Source organism: Aristolochia californica, unplaced genomic scaffold (assembly GCF_029961685.1).
Source record: "Aristolochia californica isolate CCGP_79_NKW_82.1479 unplaced genomic scaffold, dmAriCali1.0.hap1 SCAF_11, whole genome shotgun sequence".
Taxonomy (NCBI): Eukaryota; Viridiplantae; Streptophyta; class Magnoliopsida; order Piperales; family Aristolochiaceae; genus Aristolochia; species Aristolochia californica.
Window position 1 is genome coordinate 26,649,053 of NW_027181782.1, and position 25,117 is coordinate 26,674,169.

The following is a 25,117-nucleotide window of genomic DNA, read 5'->3' on the forward strand; positions in this document are numbered from 1 at the left end:
ACTCCCCTTCTTCCTTCTCTCGCTCGGGCAGCAACTCGTTCTCACGGGTGCTGCAATTTCCGGAAATTGGTGGCGTCGGGTAGCAATAGTGAGTGGCCGGAGGTAGAGACGACGCCAGCGACGACGGTTAGAAGCCGACGGACGGAGGTAACGTCCAGCGAAGAGCGAAACAGAGCTGACGTTCTCCAACCGGCTCTCTCGAGTCTTGGTTGGAGTCGGAATAGCTCCGGGACTGGTCGGAAATACGTAACCGACGCCGGAGGATGGTCGGAAAGCGGAAGTTGCATCGGAGAAGCCCTCTCGGATCTCTTCTCGGCCTGGTGAGCGACTACTGTCGAACTCACCTCGACGAAGACTCTCTCGAGCTTTCCTCAGGTTTGTTCTCGGTTGCTGGACGACGGTGGTGCGGCGAAAGCTATTGGCCTGGCGAAAGGCGGTGGGGAAGGGAGTGCGGGAGAGAGGAAGAAAAATGAAAAAAACGACGCGCGATGGGGGGGGGTGCGAGGAGAGAGAGCGAGGCCGAGGGCGTCGCCCGTCCTTCAATTCGAAGAAGATAAAAAAGGGCCTTCTTCTACATGATTGAAATTAAACCGTGGAGATGAAGGACCACTTCATCCCCTGCATCGAGATGATGCTTCATCTGCACTCCACTAACGACTTCAAGTGGAGAAGGGCATTATGTGGTTGAAGATCATCTTGTCCTTCAAGTTGACTAACCCCCCCCCCCCCCCCCCCCCCCCCGAGATAAAACTGAATATCGTCTCGATGCTATAATTTATGGAATCTGGTTTCCGTCCAAAATTGCCTATCATCAATATGAATTAAAACCTAGGTTCGAACCCTTCGGACGTTTGTGTTTTTTCCCCCTCTTCCCGCTCCCCCTCTCTCGTCTCTTCTCATTTTATTTTTTTTCTCCCTCTCCCGCATCTGTCGTCTCCCTGCGCCCCCGAGGTATCAGCTTCTCTTCCCTCGGACTCGCTCTCCGACCTCCGTCTCTCGGTCTCTTCTCATTTTCATTTTTTTCTCCCTCTCTCCCGCACCCCCTGCGCCTCCGAGGTCTCTGCTCCCTCTCTTCTCTCGGACCCTCTCTCGCTTCTCCCTCTCTCGGCCTCCCTCTCGGCCTCCCTCTCTTCTCCCTTTCGGCCTCCCACTCCGTTCTCCCTCTCGCTATTTTCTTTTCCCCCAAGATACCTTCCGATTTCGTTCGATTTCCCCCATTTCGATTTCGATTTTCTTCGATTTTGACATTTGGGCATCGATTGCTTAATTTCTACTTCGATTAGGCATCGATTTCCCCGTTCGGCTTCAATTTCACCCTTCGGCTTCGGTTTTCCCCAAATTTCAGAAGGTATGACTAAACCCTATTTTTTTTCAATTAAATTAGTGTTGTATTTGATTTAATTTTAGTTTCAGTGCCTAATTTTGGGTGATTTGTCTAGAAGATGAACGGGTAATCGTGTTGAAATGAATTTAGACGGCTAGAAGCGTGAAAACAGTTGTACCTTTTAGCTGGCAGACTCTATAATGGTTATCTAGGGATGAGTACAGATCGTTTATTGGAGAGTGCTTGTGATGCATGCCCTACAACAGTTTGTCTTGACCTCTAACTAGTGGATCTATCTTAAAATAAACAGCTTCTATTGTTTGCCTGCTAAGGATGCTGATGACCCATCTCATAAATATGGCTGATCACATCTTACTGCATATTTATGTTAGATGATGTTGGTAATTGCTCCCAGGAATATAACTGGGGGTCAGGTGATGGACTAGCATCTTACCCATTTATAATTGTCTTTCTTACTAACTGGTATATGTGATTGTCCTGGTGGGAGTGAAATTAAGTAAAATAAATTACTTACTTAGAAATCTGTTATTCCATTTCGGTTTCAAAAAAAAAAAAAAACAGTTATTTTTTTTATCCTGTGAAGGTATTAATCACTTGCGGATGTTTGTAATATTCTGTGGTCTAGCTCCTTCACATGATAAATAAGAGGGAGTACAGTTAGTTCATGTATACCTTTGATTTAGGAGTTCTTAGCAGCATTAGCTGATGTCTTCCAAAGTTATCTAGTGGAAGTGGGATTAGTTTTTGGCCTTGATCCACTTTTCTGATGTTTCTATTTTATAGGATATATGTTTTGGTGCGCTCATCTCTCTCTTTCTCTCTCTTCTAATTGTACCTAATTGTAATTCAAGTGCTCTACATATTGAAGGCTTGGGGACCTTTGAAAACCGCGAGGTCGCAATGCAATTTAGCCCACTTGGTGTTAAGTTGACAGCACTAGGGTCAAACCACGAATAGTATTAGGTAGCAGCAGAAGTCATGTTGGGCCTATCAAAGACTATTAGTAATTGTTGGGTCAAAATCTCGTAAGAGATTAAATTGAGTATATCGGCTGGAAACCCGAGGGTGCAGGGCTACTGGTTCGAAGGAGCTTTCAAGAGGCTCGACCCACTGGTTTAACAATGCCACATACTCAATTTTTCATTCCAACGAGAACAGCCCATGTTAAGAATATTTAATATGAACATAATATCGTTATCGAATTGGTTAATGGTTATATCGGCTGGAATACCCGAGGCTGCAAGGCTACTAATCCGAAGAGACTCACTCGCCGAAAGAGTTGTTGCCACTGGTTTAACAACGCCACGTAACCAATTGCCCATTCTACAACGATATAATTAGACGAATTTAAAGCCAACTTAGTGTTAAGCCGGCAAGAATAGACTCAAAACCCGAATAGTGTTAAGTAGCAGTAGAAGTCATGTTGGGCCGATAAGAGACTTAGTAATTGTTGTGACAAAATCTCGCAAGAGATTAAATTGAGTATATAGGCTGGAAACCCAAGGGCTATTGGTTCACAAGAGCTTTCAAGAGGCTCGACTCATTGGTTTAACAATGCCACGTACTCAATTTCCCATTCAAATGGGAACAGTCCATGTTAAGAATGTTTTATAGAAACATAATATAGTTATCGAATTGGTTAATGGTTATATTGGTTTGAATACCCGAGGTTGCAGGGCTACTGGTCCGTAGAGACTCTCGCCAAAAGAGTCGTTGCCACTAGTTTAACAACACCATGTAACCAACTGCCTATTCTACAACGATATTATTAGACGAACATAAACCCAACTTAGTGTTAAGCCGACAAGAGTAGGGTCAAAACCCGAATAGTATTAAGTAGAAGCAGAAGTCATGCTGGGCGTATCAGAGACTATTAGTAACTGTTGTGTCAAAATCTCGCATGAGATTAAATTGAGTATATCAGCTGGAAATCTGAGGGCGCAGGGCTACTAGTTCGAAGGAGCTTTCAAGAGGCTCGACCCACTGGTTTAACAATGCCACATATTCAATTTCCCATTCAAACAGGAACAATCCATGTTAAGAATGTTTAATAGAAATATAATATCGTTATCGAATTGGTTAATGGTCATATCGGCTGTAATATTCGTGGCTGCATGGCTACTGGTCCGAAGAGACTCTCTCGCCGAATGAGTTGTTGCCATTGGTTTAACAACGCCACGTAACCAACACCCCTTTCTAAAACGATATTATTAGACGGAGTTAAAGCCAACTTAGTGTTAAGATGGCAAGAATAGAAAAGAAGATTTTTATGGGGTGGGTGGTAAAAAAAAATAGTCTTGCAAAATGGGTTGACATATGTAAACCTTTTGCTGAGGGTGGCCTTGGAATTCGCAACACTGCAGCAACAAACTCAGCTCTGCTTTTGAAGTGGATCTGGAAATTCAACATGACCCCGTCTCAGGTTTGGCAAAACATGGTGGCGAGTAAAGCAGATAAGTTCTTGGGATGGTGGATTGTAGGAGGAAGGTATAACAGATTATCTCCTATCTGGAAAAAAATAGCTAAGTTGTTGCCTGTCTTCAAAAACGTTGTCAAGTGTTATATTGGATCTGGAAGTAGGACAAGGTTTTGGACAGATTGGTGGATAGGTCAGGCTAGTCTAAACTCTTGCTATGGTCAAATCTACTCTCTCACCAGAAACAAGGCGGCTAATATTTCTATTGTTGGACAAAATTCTTGTGATTAGAACCTAAATCTCCTTAGAGGGCTGACAGAAGTAGAAACTATTGAAGCTGATGAACTCATTACGAGTCTATCTTCGGCTTGTGTCAAAAATGGCCCAGACACCCTCATATGGACACTTTGTCCCAAAGGTACGTTTTCTACTTCATCTGCCTATAAAGCTCTTCTATCACCCTCCCATGCTCAATCCTGTCACCCATCGGCCATTGCGTGGTCTCTACACGTACCCCCGAGAGCAAAATTCTTTATCTGGACTGCAAACCAAAACAAAATCCTAACATCGGATGCGCTAATTCGTTGGGGAACGCACGTTTTGGATCCTCTTTGCCCGTTTTGCATGTCCTCCACTGAAATTGCAGATCATGTACTTTTGCATTGTAATTATGCGCACTCGGTATGGACAAATCTCATCAACAAAATTGGCTTCCACTATTGCTCATCCCAAAATCTCGTTTCTACAATCCACACGATTTCAAAGGTTAATCTCCCTAAAATTGGAAAGTTATTAATCTCCTGCAGCGTCGGTCACATTATCTGGGGCCTTTGGGAAGAACGGAATAACAGAAGGTTTAATAACAAATCCCTTCCTGATTACATTCTCTGCAATCAGATTGTGGGGCAAGTCACCTCTTGGATTCGGATGAGAAAAGAATTCAAAAGTCTTGGAGGGATCATTCTTCGTGAGAATTAGGATCTTGTTGCAAAATTGTCCTATCCCCCCTTTGCCCTCCGACTATGGAGATTTGGTCTCTTCCTCTGGCTGGATTTTTTAAACTAAACTTTGATGAAAGTGCGTTAGGTTGTCCGGGGTTAGCTAGATATGGGGGGGGGGTATCCATGACGACCAAGGGAAATTGCTCCTCTCTTTTTGCGGGCCACTCGACATATCAGACTTAACAACAACCGAGTTATCTGGGTTATTCAATGGCCTGAAGCTGTTTCATCAGAGAATGGAAGGACCTTTATTTGTCGAAGGCGATTCACAAATTGTTATCAGTTGGTGTAAGTAGACATGCAAATCCCCATGGCGGCATTGTGATCTTTTTAATGATATATGTACTTTAATTTCCCAAATACGATGTAAGTGAAATTATATTCCTAGATCTGCAAATCACTTGGCGGTTAGTCGGGCTAAAATAGGTGTTTTTCTCCAACAACTTGTGGTGGAGGAAGGTCCTGTTTAGTATGGTTTGTATTTTTTTCTCTCTCAGTAATATATTCACACCTTTTTTAAAAAAAAAAAAAGATGGCAAGAATAGGGTCACAACCCGAAGAATGTTAAGTAGAAGCAGAAGCCATGTTGGGCCTATCAGAGACTATTAGTAACTGTTGTGTCAAAATCTCACAAGAGATTAATTTGAGTATATCGGCTGGAAACCCGAGGGCGCAGGGCTACTAGTTCGAAGGAGCTTTCAAGAGGCTCGGCCCACTGGTTTAACAATGCCACGTACTCAATTTCCCATTCAAACGGGTACAATCCATGTTAAGAATGTTTAATAGGAACATAATATCGTTATCAAATTGGTTAATGGTTGTATCGGTTGGAATATCCGAGGTTGTAGGGCTACTGGTCTGAAGAGACTTACTTGCCGAAAGAGTCGATTACATTGGTTTAACAACGCCACATAACCAATTGCCGATTCTACAATGATATTATTAGACGGACTTACACTCAACTTAGTGTTAAGCCGACAAGAATAGGGTCAAAACCCGAATAGTGATAAGTAGAAGCAGAAGAGACTATTAGTAACTGTTGTGTCAAAATCTCGCAAGAGATTAAATTGAGAATATCGGCTGGAAACCCGAGGGCGCAGGGCTACTGGTTCGAAGGAGCTTTCAAGAGGCTCGACCCACTGGTTCACAATGCCACGTACTCAATTTCCCATTCAAACGAGAACAATCCATGTTAAGAATGTTTAATAGGAACGTAATATCGTTATTGAATTGGTTAATGGTTATATTAGTTGGAATACCCGAGGTTGCAGGGCTACTGGTCCGAAGAGACTCACTCGCCGAAAGAGTCGTTGCCACTGGTTTAACAATGCCACGTAACCAACTGCCCATTCTACAACAATATTATTAGACGCACTTACAACCAACTTAGTGTTAAGCCGGCCAAAATAGGGTCAAAACTCGAATAGTGTTAAGTAGAAGTAGAAGCCATGTTGGGCCTATCAGAGACTATTAGTAACTGGTGTGTCAAAATCTCGCAAGAGATGAAATTGAGTATATCGGCTAGATTTAGTATTTTTTGCTCATATTTAAGACTTATTCTAAATTTTTATTTTAAAATTATTGAAGCATGGTTTAAAAAATAATCAAAATGTCTTAAAAGACATTGATTATAATTTACTTATTTTTAGAATTTGTAAATTTATATTATTTATACAAGTTATAGGACAAAAAATGACATAGTCTTTTGGCTCAATGGTCACATTGGTTTTAAAAAGTATATTATATAATAAGTAAAAATATATTATACATAAATTTGGAAAAATACAGTTTTTAGAAATAAAAACTATTTCCTTTCTTCCCTTTCTTCTTTTTGCTTGTTTACTCCCTCGTATATGGAACGAGCTCGAGCTTTCCCTCCTACCTAGAGAACCTTGTTACCCTGATAACCTCGTCGTTGTTGCCTACAGAGAAGTCCGCCATTGTCACCCAAAAACCTCAGCCATTTTCTTCACCACTAACGCAGGTAACTGTCTTCTTTACCCACTTTCTCTCACTCGATTCTCTTTTCCCCATTTTTTCCTCTCGTTGACCTCCTCTCCATTTTGCGTATCTGCAATTTCACTTATACTCTGCGAATGGGTCTGGCCCTTCTTACTCCTCTTTCACCTTCTCATCCCTTAGCTCATAGAAATGTTAGTTAAAACGTCTAATGTTTGAGATGAGATAGAGAAAAGAGAAAGTTTAGTAGGTGAGTCATTAGTGGATGAGATGCGAAAAGAGGTAACGAGGAGGAAGAGACAAGGGAGAAGACTGGAAAATAGAGATTGCAGGGAAATGGCTGATGGTGAAGTCGAAGAAAAGAGAAATTAGGTTGAAGAAGTAAGATGTTTCTTTTCTGGAAAAGATAGGAAGGAGGGTTTTTTTGGTAGAGGATAGCTGTCTTCAGAGGAGATTGATAGCAGTAAACCTGAAAAAAAGGAGGGGAGGAAAAAGAGGAGAAAAAGGTGGTCTATGTCTTGCTGATGTGTGGTGAAAGGCATTCCCATTAAGATGCCATATTCCCATTAAGATGCCATGTTGTAGGTAACAATTTTACCTGCCCAAGCAAGTGCACTTTGCTGTTCTGTAATTTTACAATGGGTCTAAACTCTCACCAGTCTCTGTAAAAAAAAAAAAAAAAAGAAGAAAATTCTCACTAGTCATACTTTCAGTTGTCAGAACGTTATCAATGCTGTTGGGAGGATTTTTTTTTCTCTCTTGATCTCCTTGTATTAAAAATGGTTTGGATGAAAGAAAAATAAAGGGGAAGAAAGAAGTTTTTGATTGTCTCTCTCTTAGCAAAGAATGATAAGGCTTTCCTTTTAGATTTTCAGGAACAAAACTAGAAAAGGTTGGTCTCAATGACAATGTGAGTCAGATATGATGGCTGCTCTAGTGCTGTGTTGTTTTTTATTTTTTTTCCAGATCTCTTGAAGTGGTCAAGTGAGTGTCATGGAACATTATCTGGCAGCTCTTGAAGTCAACTATAACTTGAAGAGGTCTACTATTTGAAGTTAATACTACCATAATTAAAGCTAAGAGTTATCTATATAAAACCTCTTTAAAATTTTCAACTACTTCAGACTTCAAGAATTCAAAACCCTTGTAGCTTATTCATGCAATGCAGAAAAAATCAGCAATATACTCAACTTCTCTTCAACATCTACATGATAGTACTGGTAATACATTGTTCAAGTAGAGTCCTCTAGACCAATAGTTCGGCTGAATGACGACTTTGATGCCTGTAGTACTATCAAATAATTTCTTGGGCCTATTTTTTTATTCTGTATATGTTTGCCTGCTTTTTGAAGTGCTTGAATATCATTAAGGCTCATAAGGGCAAACTGTTAAGTCCACAAAGCAGTCCATACCAGTTTTATCAGTGGGATGAAGATATCTCAACTTCTAACCTGTTGGAGGGTGGAGGCGCGACAACCTTACATCACAAGCAAGTTCTCCCTTGCTTGCCTTTTTGTACTAATATGCATCACAAAAGAGCTCTGTCTTCTAAAGGCTCCTGTAGTGCTGCTTTCACAAGATAGCAGTTATGGGATTGGTTTCCAAGTTGAATTGTGAAAGAAAGCACGATCAAGTTAATTATACTTAAGCAGCCAAACTTTGATCGTTTAACAAAGGATCTAGAAGTTTTACATGTACTTTTCTCTAGTGAGCTATTATCTTGATAACTGGCCACAAGATACATGAAGATGTCCTTGGAGAGGCCGTTTTATGTTTAAAGCACAGGTGAAGGCATGGTTCTTTATGAAGCTACAGTTGGGACAAATGTCCACAGGCTTCACCTTGGTTGAACAAATTATTGGTTTTATCTATGAGGGGTACCGTTGGAGCTCCTCTAATTTTAGACTTCTATTAACATTTTATTGTCTCTTTTCTCACTTCCTTGTTGTCATCTTATGCAGATTGTGCGGAAGTCTAGGGGATCCTTCATCTTCTTACTAGGTGTGGAAGCAGTGAGTGGTGGCTTGGATAAATTATTCTTGAATATCATGTAAATTAGCTTTTCTTGTCGTTTCTTACTCATTTCATGAATTATCGGGCAAAAGGAAAGTTTTTTTATGGGGAAGATCAGGTACATTACCAATTTGTCCATTCACGATTGATATAAGTTATCTTGGAAGCACTCATATCAATGGCTCAATGTGGCTTGAAAATCTTTGACACTTTTCCTCATGAAGCTCAGAACCAACTTGAGGATTCACTCAAAAAATCATATGCAAAGTGTCAGTCCCAGCTCATTCCACCTTTCCCTCTCAATATCCCTTCACCATCAGAATATCTTGACCTTAACCAAGCTCTAGTGTATGCCATCCTCACCCAGCCCCATGTGTCCAAAGTCCATCTTACTCATCTTCATGCCATTGTCACAGATAGCTATGAGATCTTTGTCACTCTTCTCCTTAACATATCAAATGATTCCTTTCACAAGCTCCTAGACCGCCCAAAGTCTCAGCTTCTCTGGATCACCTCAAAGTTGATCAGTGTTTCTGCCATTGGCATAGAAAAAATGCTAGTTTCTCTATTTAGACAAGCCAAAAATGGTGATTTTAGTGATGGCAATCTATGGTTATGTGGAGAGCTGGTGAAAATCTTGTTGCAAAATTGGGAATGGGTATCTTCTGAACCAGATATACTCACAAGTGGGCTGTTTATTTATTTGCGGTTATTATCTGATCATTATCGCTTTGCTGGCCCAATGTTGGAGACACTCAAGAAGATGGAGATTGAATTTTGCTTACGAGTTCTGAGAAAACACTTTAATCTTTGTTTGCGAATTGGGAGGGATTTGATCCGTCTTCTTCAAGATTTGGTTTACATTCCTGAATTTCGTGAAATTTGGAAAGACTTGTTATTGGAGCCTGCCAGGTTTGAGGTTCCTGGGTTTGAAAGTATTGCACAAATTTATAAGAGCAGAACACCAAGCAAGTATTTCCTACTGCGGATCATGCCAGAAATGGAAATCCAATTGCGATTCTTGCTATCTCATGTTAAATGGGGGAGCCAGAAGCGCTACCAGGTCTGGTTTGCCAACAAGTTCCTTAGTAGGCCTGAGATGGAATTTATTATAAGTGATCTCATCCGGTTTATTTGTTGTGCACATCACCCATCCAATGAAATTCTCCAATCAAATGTTATTTCCAGGTGGGCCGTTATAGGTTGGCTCCTAAAGTGCTGCCGGAGGAATCATGTGGAAGCTAATGCTAAGTTGGCATTGTTTTATGATTGGCTATTTTTTGATGAGAAAATTGACAATATAATGAATATTGAGCCTGCGATTCTTTTGATATTGAATTCTATCCCGAGGTACATGGAAATAACTCATGGGCTCTTGGAGTTTTTGTTTTTGCTTGTGGAAAATTATGATTTGGATCGGAAAGAATTGATTGTCTGCAGTGTCACTGCGTCTTTTGAGGCACTTGTCAGGAAAGGAGTCATTAATTCATTGGAAACTTTAACTTCTTGCAGTTCCTTTGCTCCAGCTCTCAGAGCAAGGCTTATGAGCTTTGTTCCAAATTTGAAATCAGAAGTTGTTGTTCAAAGGGTACAGAATTTAGAAAATTTGCCCTGTATGGATAGTCAAAGTTTACCTAATTGTCCAGTTCAAAGTGAAGTTTGTGGGGAAAATATTAGTGGTGTTGTCAAACTTATAGATGGTCGAGCTACTAGTTCTGAAATGGAGAATTCACTTCACGAACTTGGAGGCAAGATTGAACAGTCAAGGGATATGGGTGTTAGGGCTTTGGAGGACATATTATTTTCAGTTGCATGTGCTGATGGTCAAGGACTTGATGGAGCTGGATGGAAATCGGGTTTACACCCTGAAGCTTTAGCTTCTCAGATAACTGATATATTTAGGTTGAAAGGATATGAGATGTTTCCAGATGGGCCACTTGATGACGAGATTAAATCAGCAACCACTTCGGTCATTCGATTTTGTATCCTTTCACATGGTAATAAAATGCAAGAAATGGTGTTGTTTTGGTCCAGGCAAGGCAGACCTGTCGGAGCTCACATTCTCTCATATGCTTCAACGCTTGCATATGAAGTGCACAAAGTTGATGTATCGAGAACTTCAGAAGAATGTTTGGAAGTTTTTGATCATTCCTATGACAAAAAGATATTGAATCTGCAGGATAGCAAATTGGAGAATTCTCTGATGAAGTATCACTTTGATTTTTATTTATCTTGCATTAGTGGTAACAAAAGTAACAAAAGTAACAAAAATAACATTTGTGCTGAGATAATTCCATCTGATAGAATGGATGATCTGGCATTGGATTGGCTGGTAGAGGGTGCATTTCGTGTTTATAAAAAATTTCTGGAACTATCTGACCAGGCCACATCTATTTCACTACTTTCAGATGTAAAATCTTGTTGTAGGTGGGACCCTAAAAGAGCAAAGTTGCTTTTCCAAAGTGCCTTTTGCTACCTTTCTGATTTATCTACTTCCAATGAACATTTTATTTTGCTGGTTGTTGATTTGTTGGATTATGCAGATATCATGTGTATGCAGCTTGCAGTTGGTGTAAGGAAATTCTCTATTTTTGGTGTTGATAGTGGACTTATTTGTCACCTTGTAAAGTGCTCATTTAAATGGGATTCTGTCAAGCAGCAAAATTTTTGGAATTTATTGGTTTCGGAGCTGCTTGTCTCAAATGGTCAAGTGGAGAAACTAGTTGTGGACCTGTGTAGTTATTTGTCTGAACAGCAGGAAAATTGTGTAGCAGTAGTTGGTATTCTGACACTTTTGAGGTCCCTTCCTCCTACACAGGAACTTGTAGGCTTGGTGCTCTGCTTGCCTGATGGTTTTGAGGACTTCTCGGCTTCAGTATTAGCTAGTTGGGTTGTATTAAGTGTGTCCATCCTGTTCAGAAGCCTGTCTGAGTGGTTAGAAAATCAAGATCGTAAAGGCAGTAGTGTTGGAATCAACTATTCCACTATTTTAAGATTTTTGAAGTTCCTTGAAACAGTGGGCTTGCAAAATACAGATGTACGGGTATCAGGACTGAAGACCCATTTAATGAACATAATGAATAGACAAACTTAGCAGATGAAAACGTGATGAGCGGTAACACCATTTTCAAAAAAGAAAAAAGAAATCTTGTAATGTGAAGAATGTATTATATTCATTGAGGTCTTTCCTTTATCAACTTTTCTTTTCTGCAATTGGAGGTCTGAGCACATTCATTGTAAATCTGGTGAATATTGTGATCTTGGTATGCTATATCTACCTTGTAGAATGAGGGAAAGTGAAAGAAAATGAAGGAAAAGACTGGCCAGGAAATGGGAGCAGCTAGAAAGAAATTTTAAGTGGCACTCCAGATGTTCAGTTCTCTCCCTATGAAAACCTCAATGAGAAAATGTGCACATCAGCTTTGGTGGAGTGAAGGTTTTCCCCATATAATATGCTTGCAGGTGGGATTCTTACAAATTTTCTTTTTTATTTAGTCTGCATCTAAATTGTAGAATCTAATATTTCACATAAGAAGCATTAGTTCCTTGTATTGATCATGTTAATGAATGAACTATATAAAATGAGTGAGAACATATATTGTATCATCCACAGTTAAGAGAGTATCTTCTTTAATAGTCAGCTGAGCATGCCAAGTTTCCTGATCAAATGTTTTGTCGAAGATGCATTAATTCTTTGGATAAAAAAAATCTGGGATTTTGCTATGAATTCAATTTGCATGTCCAAGCATTAAGGTAAAATGTTTGTTGTTTCTTATAGAAATCAATCACTGCTGGAAACCCTATCAAGTGGGACAGTTTGAATCATCTGAAGTCCTCAAAAGACGCACAAGTAATTAAAGATGATCAGGTCTGCTGCTGTCTGTGACTGAGGTAAAAGGATTTCCATCACATAAATTCAGCTTTACTGTAATTGGCCTCTTGAAATTAAATATGCTTTACTTGCTGCATTGAAAGAGAAGTGCAAGCAATGCTTGAATCATGGCTTCAATGATTAATACACATTGACATGTTCACATGTAGTAATATTATTTACGTGGAAGTATAGTTGGAGTTGCCTCATTTAAGTAGATTATTTATGTTGGAAGGTATAATTAGGTTTTAGTTATTTTCCAGGAAATTTTTTTCCCCTAAGAAATTCATAAGGGTTACAGGCCTCAGGTACAATTTCCATTTTTCAATGTGTGGCCTGCTGTGTCCAATTTCCATTTTTTTCTGGTGAAGGCTACTTTTCCTAAATGTCTAGCTGCATAAACCCTAAAATCTTCCTATGCCTTTGACTCTGCCTGGACTACGCACTTTGGTGATGATTTGCCCAGCATTGGCTTGAAAGGTCCATTTTGGAGGTAGAATCTCTAGTCTGAGAACCCCTTTATTTTGTCTGATGGAATTATATTTTAAGAATAATATTTGAAAAGTTTTCGGTTTCTCTATGTCTCTGCTGCTGTACAATGTTTCTTATCTTTTTTATCTTCTTTCACTCCAAGTGAGATTACCCCTTTGAGGTTCCTGTTTCATGGTATAGTGATCAGTTGAGATCAGGTTCACTGTCTACGAGCTGTCTTAGTATGGACGAACATTGCCATATGCACTTAGGGGATTATTGATGGCATTAATAACTTTTCAATTAGTAATTTTTTGTTTTCTTCTGGGAAAAGGTACTAAAAGCAATTAGGAAAATAGGATACATTTCTGGTAGTATTTTAGTGTAAAACTAGTAGCATTCTGGTTTCCGAGTTTCCCAGAAACCCCTATCCAGTTTTTCCTGTCGTACTTTTTTCCATCCATGGCATCTAAAACGTAAAAGTAGTAGTGTCTGAACTCTTTAAATGCTATAATGTGGAACCACCCACATTTCTTCATAAAAACTGTTTTCTGCAATACAGATAAAAATACTAAATCATCATTATCTGTCATCGAAAAGCATGTATAATACATATAATTCAGTTCTCGAATGATTACTCCTTGGAAATTACATTAATAGCTACGAGGATAGTTGGATGAATTTCCTAGTAAAGCATTAATACCTTTTCAGGTTAGAAATTTCTTAGAAACTCGTAATCAGGAAAAGCATTTCTAGCCTAAATGTCTATCTAGGGGCACTAAATAACCTTATTGTTTTTTATACATAGGAATGTGCCAGGATCTCAGGTTTGATGGCCGGAAAAGACTTCATTATCGACCAATCTCTGTTGAAACTGGAGTCATTCCTCAGGTACAACTTTCATTTTTCAATGTGTGACCTGCTGTGTCCAATTTCCATTTTTTCTGGTGAAGGCTACTTTTCCTAGATGTCTTGCAGCATAAACCTTAAAATCTTCCTATGCCCTTGACTCTGCATGGACTGGGCAATTCAGTGATGGTTTGCCTGGCATTGGCTTGAGAGGTCCAGATTTACCCTCCATTTTGGAGGCAGAATCTCTAGTCTGAGAACCCCTTTATTTTGTCTGATGAAATTACATTTTAAGAATAATTTTTAAAAATTTTTCAGTTTCTCTGTCCCTGCTGCTGTACAAAGTTTCTTATCTTTTTTATCATCTTTCACTCCAAGTGCTATAGCCCCATTGAGGTCCCTGTTTCATGGTATAGAGATCAGTTGAGATCAGGTTCACTGTCTACAAGCTGTCTTAGTATGGACGAACATTGCCATATGCATTTAGTGTTTCTGTATTCAACTTGTATACATAACTCGTCATTCTTGGTAAGCTGAGCACCTAATTCTGCATTTCTGATATGCATCCTTGGATGCTTTTGGTGGTTAAGAATGTAGGTGTGATCAGATATAAGTCTTTAAACCCCTTTCCATATGTCTTCAACATTCCTTTGTAATTTGTATTTTCCACTGCGGTTTTTCATTTAAGCTTCTGATGGTTGTATAATAGGCGAATGGTTCTGCCAGGATAAGACTGGGTGCAGCAGATGTTATTGCTAGTGTGAAGGTATGGAAATGTTGTTATGTATTTTAAAGGCATAAGATATTCTGAAATAAGTTTCTGATTATGCATTTGCTGGTTATAGGTGCCTAATGGAAGTAAATTCTTCTAATAATTTTGAAATTTATTTCATTTATTATTACTTTTATTGTTAGTATTATTCCTTTTTGAATGCGGCGCTCGTGGTGTCAATTTGTTGACACTGACACTTTGCAGGTGTTCTGCAACTCGGGTCCAAAAATTTCTTTCCACAAAAGGAACTGCTTGTGTATTCATACTGTAACATTTTATAGTAAAAAATGAACTTTTTACTTCATGTGTTTGATGTACCCTCCATCACTGAGAATAGATAACTTCAGATAAAATTTTCTTTTGACTATATATTTTTTTCCTTTTGGAAATACTTCAAATCTCTTTTTGCAACTTTTGAAAGGTCATTTTGTGTATTGGATATGAAACTGGGAAGTAAGAAGATTCTGTGTTCTTTATTTCCATCAATATCAATGGCTAGCAAAGTTATATTGCCATAAAACTTCTTTTACTATACCTGATATTGTTACTTTTTAATAATTGATCTCTTCTCAGGCAGAACTCGGAAGGCCTAGTCCTCTTCAACCTGGCAAAGGGAAGGTTGCCATATTTGTAGAGTGCAGTCATACGGCTGCTCGTTTGAGGTTGGTTGATTATTTTATTCTGCATGGTTACTTCCACCTTTCTCATGAGGATAGCTGTTTTGGTGTGTTAACTTAGAGGATTCTAGATGCTGCAATTGACTCCCTGCTCTTATATTCTGGAAGGTTTTTTCAATTATAGAGTACTACCATTCGTTGATATAATATGTGGGTTTAAGCAACTAGTAAGCACCTTTAACGCAGGTCTAATGACCAGGTAATACATAAGAATAGAAAGTAGGCTCCTCCTATTAAACAATGTTCTAATTATGTAAAGTTAACTAATAATGTAACATTTCTTCTAACTCTTGGGACAGAAAAGAGTCATGTTGTGACCAATGTTTTCATGAACTGGTCTTACTCAGCCACTTGAACTGGTTTGACTGGTACTCGGTAGCCAGACCAGTTTCCTCTGTGCGGTGAACCTGTATAGTGAATATCCCAAATACCTTGCCAGATTGATTGGTTCAACCAGAGCTGAGCTGACCAGGCCTGGTCTGAATCCTGCCTTTGATACTTGACACTCAAACGAGAGGAAGGGGAATTGATACTATGACACTAGTCCTGTAAGGAGGGAGCCACTCAGCTACACTGCCAGTTGTTACTTGCCTGAGACATACTTTCTATAACTAATAAATAAATGAAAACTTGAAAATATGACACAGATTCTTGTGGCCGGGTACTTTGGACAAATTCCTATACCCCCTAGTGAAATGGGAGTGATTATTTAGAGGGAAAAAAAGAGGAGCGTTAGGAATGAAAAGCTTTAAAGCAATGATAGCATCAGTTTTATTAAAGAGGCTAAGTTGAAGGGGATTCTAAAGTGGTGATTGGATGGTGTGAGAGAGTGTCTTCTCCTCCGTGGAGACATTGGGATACATTTAAGGAAATCTTAGGTATTACCTCAATTGTTTCTTGTTGTTGGACCCACATTCCGAGATCCCCAAATTCAGCGGCAGATGTATTTGCTAGGCAGGGAGCTACCCTACAATCACTGGTTGTAAGGGAAATGCACCCTCAAACTTTGTAATTTTCTTCTGTTTTATTAATACATTTTTTCACAAAAAAAAAAAGTCTCAACAGAACATCAAGCACTGTAGAGGAGGTTTCTAGTGGCAAAACTCAGCCCGTTCCCAAGCTGTTGGGATCCCTCAAGCATTCCGATAAAAACTATTGTTGAAATACTAGTTTAGGGGCATTTTGGTCATTTCATCATATTACATGGGTTTCATCTTGTAATTGCAAGTTAGAATAGCTGTCATGTTTTTATTTTTCAAGTTACACTCAAACTTTCTGTACTAAGGGGCATAATTGTCCTTTTGTGTAAAAAATAACTTAAGTGAAATATTAAAGGGGAGAGCTGGAACTTTTTGAGCTCTAACCCCAATGTAGCCTTTAAGCTGCTCTCTCATCTCTGCTGGTTGTAAGGGAAATGCTCCCCCAAACTTTGTAATTTCTCCTGTTTTATTAATACATCTTTTCCAAAAAAAAAAAGCTGCTCTCTCATCTCTTCTCTCTATTTTTCTCCCTTCTCCTCTTCTATTCTTACCGATTTTAAAATTTTACACCTATAATATGTTAAAATATTCAAAATTAGCAATCATAAAAATGCCTGCAAATTCATAACAAAAACTATTTTTTTTAAAATATTAACTAAAAATGTATAATTTTAGTCATCTTTTACCAAAGATTTCCAAAACTAAGCTATCCATTGCATAGGGAGATGTTCTTTTATCTTACTTAGTAAGGTTAAACGCCGATCTCCATATCCCTATAATGGCGTAACCATGTATAGAGTACCTATAACTGTACTCGTTCCTTGAAAAAAGTGTTATAGGTAAATATGTGTGCTTATGCTATTGTTACATGGATGAGGAATTTTTCCATATCACATTAACGCTATAGAATGGATAATTATAAAATTGCCAGCCCTGATGGACATCTATTACAGTGTTAGACCTTCTTGAAGGGATTCAATGAAAGAATGTTTTGGAAAAGGTTCATGGTGCCGTTCTTTTTTCACCATCAAGATTGGTAGTCCTGTCATTATGAAGGTAAATTATCTTTCACCTCTGCATTGCAAGCTGTACCTGGAGAAAATACTAGAAAAACATTAATATTCATTAAATGTATTTCTATTTCTTTCTAAAAATTCCTGCTTTTCTTCCTTATGGTATTACACATGTTAGACTAGCTAACACAGTATATCACATGTCTAATTGTTGATTATGGGTTCTCATTTTTATGCAACTGAGGACTATAATTATGTTTTTTCCTCCTATTTTTGCTCTCCCTTGATCATTAATTTCTTATTGCACAGGGAAGAGGAGGTGAGGAGTTGTCAAGTGAGCTATCAAGAGCACTTCAGAGATGTTTGTTGGGTGGCAAGAGTGGAACAGGTAAAGTAAAATTCTATTTCTTTTGTTATCAAGATTCATTTAGTATTTCTTTTAAAAGGTTCAGTTAAATGTCAATTTTATAAAATAAAAAAATCAATATGTAAATATCACTTTAGGTTGTTCATATTTTACTTCTTTTTCCAAAACATTTCTATATTCGTTTTGAGAATAGAATTCCTTTAGTGTCCCTGATATATGGAGAAAATCTTTTATTTATTTATTTGATTGTTTGTTTTTATTTAGTAACTATTTGGTTAAACATTGAACAATTTCGTCCTTTACAAGCTCATTGTAGTAAGGCCTTAACATCATGTCTAGTATCTCCTATTCAAATATGAGGATGGGGGGTTCTGTTCCTGGAGATTGATCTTTTATCAGTTGGATTTTTCTCAAAAAAATGAGCTTCCTAGTTTAAGAAAACTCCTAGCACATTTGGCAAAAAAAGTCTACCTTTTTTGGCACTTATCCACACGATGTAATAACAAAATCAAACATCAAACTTTTTCATTTTTTGTGTGGATGTATTCAGATGACAAGTCAATACAATTTCAAAATTAGAAATAAAAGGCTAATATTGAAACATAAAGAGGGTAATTTGAAGTTCATCTTCATTTCAATCATCTACATCAACTCCATCTTCTAAATAGGTGTTAGTGTGGACGAGTTCATGTCCATTGGAAAACAGTTTCCAGTGTTATTGTCCCCAAATGAGAAAAACGTGGAATATAAGAGAATTAGTAACTTGTAATAGTATATTTAATTAGAATATAATACTTAATCATTAAATTAGGAAAATAAACATTATTTCTACATGAATAATTAATTTAATGTATAATTAAAATATATTAATATACTAGTTAATTGAATTATATATTATATTATTTAATGATTACTGTTTATTGTACATTAATACAGTAATTGTGTGAGCCAATTAACTGTGCACATGATTACTCATAAAAAAAAAATAACGTTAAAAACATAAATGAATATAATACAATTAGTTATTAATTTATTGATAATATATGGTGTTCGTTAACATAAAAAAGTCATGATTAAACAGAAAAAATAATCAAAATGTTAACTTTAACAAACTATATCTTTTTACATATTATTAATTAATAATAGTTTTCCATTAAATTTAAAACCATTGATTTTATTAATTATAAAAATGAGTTACTTAAACCAAGTGTTTGAGTTAACAATATTTTAATTACCACTATTAAATCACTAATACAATAGAGTAAATAAAAAATAAATATGATTAATAAATAAAAAAGTATATTTATCATTTCACATGGAAGTAGCTATGGTATCTCGAAATTGTACGGCTCTTATAGATTCTAATGCACACTGCCTCCAAAAGCTTGTTACTTGGCTACCCTCATCCTCAAGACCATCGCTATCGTCGTTGTCTGTATCATTCATTGCACCTAATTGGATTGCATTACCTCCTCCATCGAGCTCGCCACCCGAATGATCATTTTCATCTTCAAATAGATCATCGTAATCCTCTCGACTTATATAATTGTGCAATATGCAACAAGTAAGTACAATATTTGTCTGAATCTTAAACGAAAATGGAGGAGTGTTTTTCAACATTTGAATTTGAGCTTTTAAAACACCAAAAGTTTGTTCAATAGTATTCTGCAAAGATGAGTGTCTTCGGTTGAATAATTCTCTTTCATTTTTAGGAATATTATTTCCAAATTCTTGCTAATGATATTGAGTTCCTCGATATGGAGCCAAAAATCCCGAAAGATTTGCATAACCATCATCGACTAGATAATATTTACCTATAATAGAAATTATATTCCACTTAAAATAATTGAAGCTAAAATAAATAAAAAATGACTGCATAAAAATATATTATTTACCTTAAGGTACAAAGATTTTATCTCGGCGAGTCAATGCGTTCTTTAGTACACGGGAATCAGCTATTGATCCCTCCCATCCAGCAAATACATAAGTGAATTGTATGTCAAATGAACTTGCTGCCATCACATTTTTTTAAAGATAACCCTTTTTATTCTAGAACCTTGGTTGTTCTTCAAGTGGAATGTTCGCTTTGATATGAGTTCCATCAATAGCCCCAACACAATCCTAATTATATATTTTCAATTAATATTGACTAACTTTGTATATTAATCTAAAATTGTTTAGTTAGAGGAAGTGATGTTACCTTGAAGTACGGATAAACTGGTTAAAATCTTCGAGTGTGCGTTCTGAAGGCCGTATGATGTTATCGGAGTGCAGTTTGAGGATTGCATCCAACACCTTGTTGAAATACCTACTTATGGTCCAGTTCGATCTATCAAACATCTCTGTTGTGACACTATAAGATTGTTGTTGACCAACAGTTAGGAGGAAATATGCAAGTTGTTCTTCAACCGAGATGGTCTTTGTGGCTGATAAAAACCCTCTACTCGTAAGTATTTTTGCCAATTTGCAAAATATTATTTGATTGATCCTGTAAACTTTTCGAAATATAACAGATGATTTGTCTAGTGCATTTTGCAAATACAATGAATTATTAATCCCACAAGAACGTGGCACACGTTTGTTGCACTGGTAGAGATAGTATCTTCCCATGGCGATAAGAAAGTTGTGAATGCAATCATAGTTGCAATCTTTTCTGTCTGTCATAATATCCATAGAAATCTACAAATTCAATCGCCTATAAGTCATAAACACAAATAAACATCAATCTTCAATTATAACCTATTTGCAATCACACATATTCACCTATACACCACCATATTTATCCACATTCCCACATCCTACCTTCACGCACATCCTTAAGCATAATAAGTATTGCAACTTCATAATTCAAACATCATACTTAATACATAATATTATTCCAAAAGAAGATAGTGTATTTAAAACGCATTACAAATTGTTTGTTACACAATATTTAAGCCACTCGACCCGCTCTTCCACTGTCATCTTCGTAAAATACTCCTGACTTGGTGTATCCAACCATGTAGGAACACAAAACATCAAGTCTATAAACAGGTCCGGGATTTCCTTGAGGGCTTTGACCCAATCTCTTTCAGTATCTGCCTCTTTAGTTTTGATGACATCCTTCAATGTCTAGTCGATTAACAGACCTACGATGACTTGAAGATGACCGATTACTTCTTCGAGATTGATTAGCTGTTGACTCATTCCCGCTCAATAATGACGATGGAGTATCCCTAATTATATCAACATCCTCGGGCTCATCCATCGGAACATGTTCCGACTCACGGATGAGTTCATCGCCCTACTCTAAAAAGGTTACACCTCCTGACCCCATGGCTATTTTGTTTCCCACCACCACAGCTAATTTGTCGTATAGGGGCAGCCTTCACGTCTGTACTTCTCAGCATCTCTATGCTCCTACAAGGATAAAACATCTTTTAGATGTCTTGGAATAGAGTTATATTAACGCGAAAAACATAAAAAATATTTTATAGTACATCATGATTTACTGACATTTATGTAGTCAAACCATACAGAATTACATGCAGTAACTCGTTGTGTGGTTGCATCCCAACCGAACCTATTAGTGTTGATGCAACTTGTTACCGTTTGATATGTTTTCTTCCATGATCTTGTTCGATTCTTCAGTTGCTCAACGGTTTTTTATTGATTGCGTCTTCATTGAACTCATTAACACATTCCATATATACCTCATGCTTCCAAACCTTATTAGGCAACTTGTTCCCTATATTGACCTGCTCGATCAAGAGATCGAGCATTTTGCTGTCATCTTCGAAGGTCCAAATGTCATATGATCGAGCAGCTGGTTGTATTCTTATAACTATTTATAATCTACATCCGAGATGGTCCTCATGGAAAAAACTTTATCAAACAACCTTTACCTGTCATGGAAACACAAACCATAAAAAATAGAATACCATGTGGTGGATATGTATAACACCCGAATCTCTTCACCACATGGCAAAAAAATTCCATAGCACTTAAAAAATTCTCAACAGCATTCTAAAACATTTCAAAATTAATCAAACTATTTTCACTATTGAGACGCCCGTTGCCGGACTTCGTCGGTGCCGTGAGGAATGGAACTGCCGGCCGCAGAGTTCGGGAGTGGCCGAAGGAAGAAGACGACTCCCGATTAAATTTTCCTAACTTAGGAAAATTTAATCGGCCCTGTCCACTGAGTCGCAAGCCGGACCGGGTTCCTGAACCGGGTCAACCCAGGTTAACTCGGACCGGCCCAAAAAAAAAAAAAAAAGGAAGCTGGAAAACAGAGGGGGCGTCATAGCTTTCGCGGATGCTACTTCAGCACCGGTGAAGACACTACTTCCGAGCTTGAGGACAAACTCGTTTTCCAAGGGGGGTGTAATTTATACACGCAATAACATTATTATTTTAGTCTTTCCTTTAATTTACTTTATTTTATTTCAGTTTTAGGTCATAGGGGTATTTTTGGAATATTTTATTTATAGGGGTATTTATAATAATATTTTATTTATAGGGGTATTTTTGGAATATTTTATTTATAGGGGTATTTTTAGAATATTTTATTGTAAACCCTAACCGGGTGAGCCCTATTTAAGGGGTAAGACTAATGAGAAATAGAAGCATTGAAGTATTAAGAATTAGGTTAAATTTAGCGTAAGAGGCTTAGAGTTCTCCTCAACGAGCTCTAGGGTATCAAGCTTCCCTTTGGCTTGATCTTCGTTTTCGTCTTCCCCATGTCTTCCTACTACCCTTATGGTAATGTTTGGAAGACCCGTAACCCGTGGCAGATTGCAGATCCTCCCAAAGAATCCACGTGTCAGATCCGGGACCGTAACACCTATGTGCTCTTCTATTGTTTTGCTAAAGACTAAGATGTTGTCTATATATACTAATATGAAAGTATCATATTTTTTGAATATGTTATCCATTTTTCTTTGGAAAATGGCAGAAGCATTTTTTAAACCGAAAGACATTACTAACCATTCAAAATTTCCTTTTGGACAAGTGAAAGCAGTCCATCCTATACTATCTAGGTGCATTTTTACCTGCCAGCTGACTTGCAATCAAACTTTCTAAATATTTTCTTATCTAGAATCCTATTAATTAATTGTGATTGATCAGGAATATTATAATTATCAGTTACTGTGTTGTCGTTAAGTCTTTTATAGTTAATTACCATTCTGGATTTTCCCCTGACTTGTTCACTATGTTTTTTAACAATAAAAGCTGCTGACTTGTGTGGGTTGATTGATTTTCTTATTATCCCTAAATTTAAGAGTTCTGCAATATGTTCTTTAAAATCTTCTTTATCTATATTTTTAGCTTCAATATTGGCTGTTTTACTATATAATTGGGATTTAGTAATTCTAATTTACATTGAATATGGTTATTGTCCCAATGTTTCAAAGGGTTTTCTCATAAATATTCTAGCTTATCTAACTTGTCTATGATTTGTTGAAGATGGATTTTATCTTTGTGAGTTATATTAATAATTTCTAGTTCTTTGGGTCTAAATATGAGAATTCTTCTTCTAAGACATGGTCTAACCAATCCTCAAAATCTTCATCTTCAATTTTAAGTTCTTCCTGCATTTCTTGTAGGTTTGGAATGGAGGAATTTTGATAAGCTTGTCCTTATTGGATAGGGACGTTTACTAAATCTTCTTCTATTGGGTCTGTGGGGTCTGCTAGATTTTGGTAATGATCTGTGGAGAGAGCAGCGTTGTCTTCATAACAAAGAAGCTTATTATCTAGTTTGGTAATGGTACTTCCTATTTGGTTTTCTACATCTATTAGGATAGGATAAAGATGGCTTCCTTCTTGTGCTAAAGGGTGGCTGGTTAATTGTTTACAACTGCTGGGAATTTTACATGAACAAGAGGTGCTAGGGGTACCACGATGCTCCGTTGCAGAAGTAGAGATCATAGTAGGGGAGTAGTTGGTGTAAACAGGAATGGTATGGCAATTTTTGGAAAAATGGAGATTGTCTCTAGAGATAGTAAGGGAACCATTGTTATGGAGGATGAAATTTAAGCTTAAGATAAAGTCTACTTTAAACTTACGATCTCTAATCTAGGTGAGTGGAAGAGTATAAGGACTGGAGTAAGAAGAGCAGTTGGTAAGGAATTGGATTTTGGCGGTATCTATGTAGGTAGTATAAGGATTGTAAGTACTGTCAACCTGCTGGCTTTTGACTTGTTTGGTGGTTTTCTTATGATAACTGGTAGGGACTAATCTTTGATGAATTATACTTTCTGTACATCCAGAATCTACTAGGGCATCTAGAGTAATAGTGTATTTATCTATAAGTTGGGCTTTGACTATAATACTAGAGAAGGTTTTATTTTGATTACAGACATAGGATGTTTCAGGGTCTGGTTCGGACAGATTATGTACATAGGAGGTTTTTGGTTCATCTAAGCCTATAGTAATGCCTTCATAAGATTCTTGCTCTAGAGTATCTAGTCTATGTTTTAATAGACTAATTTCAGCTTCACAGTGATCTATTTTTCTACATAGAATTTCTAATTTAGTGGTACTGATTCTGTTTTGTATAGTAGAATCATTTGGTTGGAATCCTAAGATTTTTAAGCATGGAATACAGGCTTCAATAAAACATTGGTTACATTTTGCTCTATTCTTTTTACTAGGGTACCAATTGCATTTAAAGCAAGGGTTATTGTCAAGGCCTGTTTGCCAGGACCAATTATGTTGGCATTCTATATTAACATCCATGAAGTCAAATAAGGATTTTGTAGTAAGATCTTGAATTAAATCCTCATATGAACCTGATTTTTCTTGTAGCACATTTTCTATACTTACAATACTATAGATTGATTCTGTATCTGACATATATTCTACTTCTATTAGGTCTTGTTGAACATTTTCTACTAAAGATGACCTTCTAGAATTAATATTTTGCCTTTTTGGGCAGGTATTTGCTAGATGCTCTGGTTGTCCACATATATGCAAGCAAGTTTATTTTTGTAAATTATTTTTGGATTAAATCTTCTTACATGTCTATCCCTATTTAAATATGGATTTCTACTTTTTGATCTCCGGATAAAATATCCTGTTTTATAAAGTTTTTTATGTTTTCTAGGTTTATCATCTGAATCTTTAAGGCTATATGCTTGAGTAGTATATATCTTTTTACAAAAACCAAAATCATCTCCTTTAAGCTGTCTTTGTATTTGGATGTCAGTACATTTTTCTTGTAAGATTGTCATTATGAATTTTGTTCTTTGTCCAATGGAATATATATGACCAGGGTTATTTCCTTCTAAGATCATCCATTTTTCATGGATTTCCTTTCCTAATGCTCCTAGAAGTTTACGAAATAATTTTGTACCTAAATCTTTATTGAAAGCGTTACCTGCAACACAGGTGTAGTAAA

The 25,117-nt window shown here is 37.3% G+C and overlaps 1 protein-coding gene across 2 annotated transcripts; it reads left to right on the forward strand.

The window, feature by feature from the left end:
• Nucleotides 1-889: 889 nt before the first annotated feature.
• Nucleotides 890-24,734, forward strand: LOC137944684 (uncharacterized). Of its 2 annotated transcripts, XM_068790402.1 has the most exons (7): nt 11,842-12,196; nt 12,513-12,625; nt 13,885-13,967; nt 14,635-14,691; nt 15,271-15,359; nt 17,677-17,755; nt 24,656-24,734. In XM_068790402.1, the coding sequence occupies exons 3-7, from the start codon at nt 13,887-13,889 to the stop codon at nt 24,725-24,727; spliced, it is 378 nt and encodes a 125-aa protein (XP_068646503.1). In that variant the 5' UTR covers nt 11,842-12,196; nt 12,513-12,625; nt 13,885-13,886; the 3' UTR covers nt 24,728-24,734. The 2 variants fall into 2 exon arrangements, with proteins under 2 accessions (XP_068646502.1, XP_068646503.1); XM_068790401.1 differs by lacking the exons at nt 13,885-13,967; nt 14,635-14,691; nt 15,271-15,359; nt 17,677-17,755; nt 24,656-24,734 and adding an exon at nt 890-1,348 and having other exon boundaries at nt 8,683-12,196; nt 12,513-12,664.
• Nucleotides 24,735-25,117: the final 383 nt, after the last annotated feature.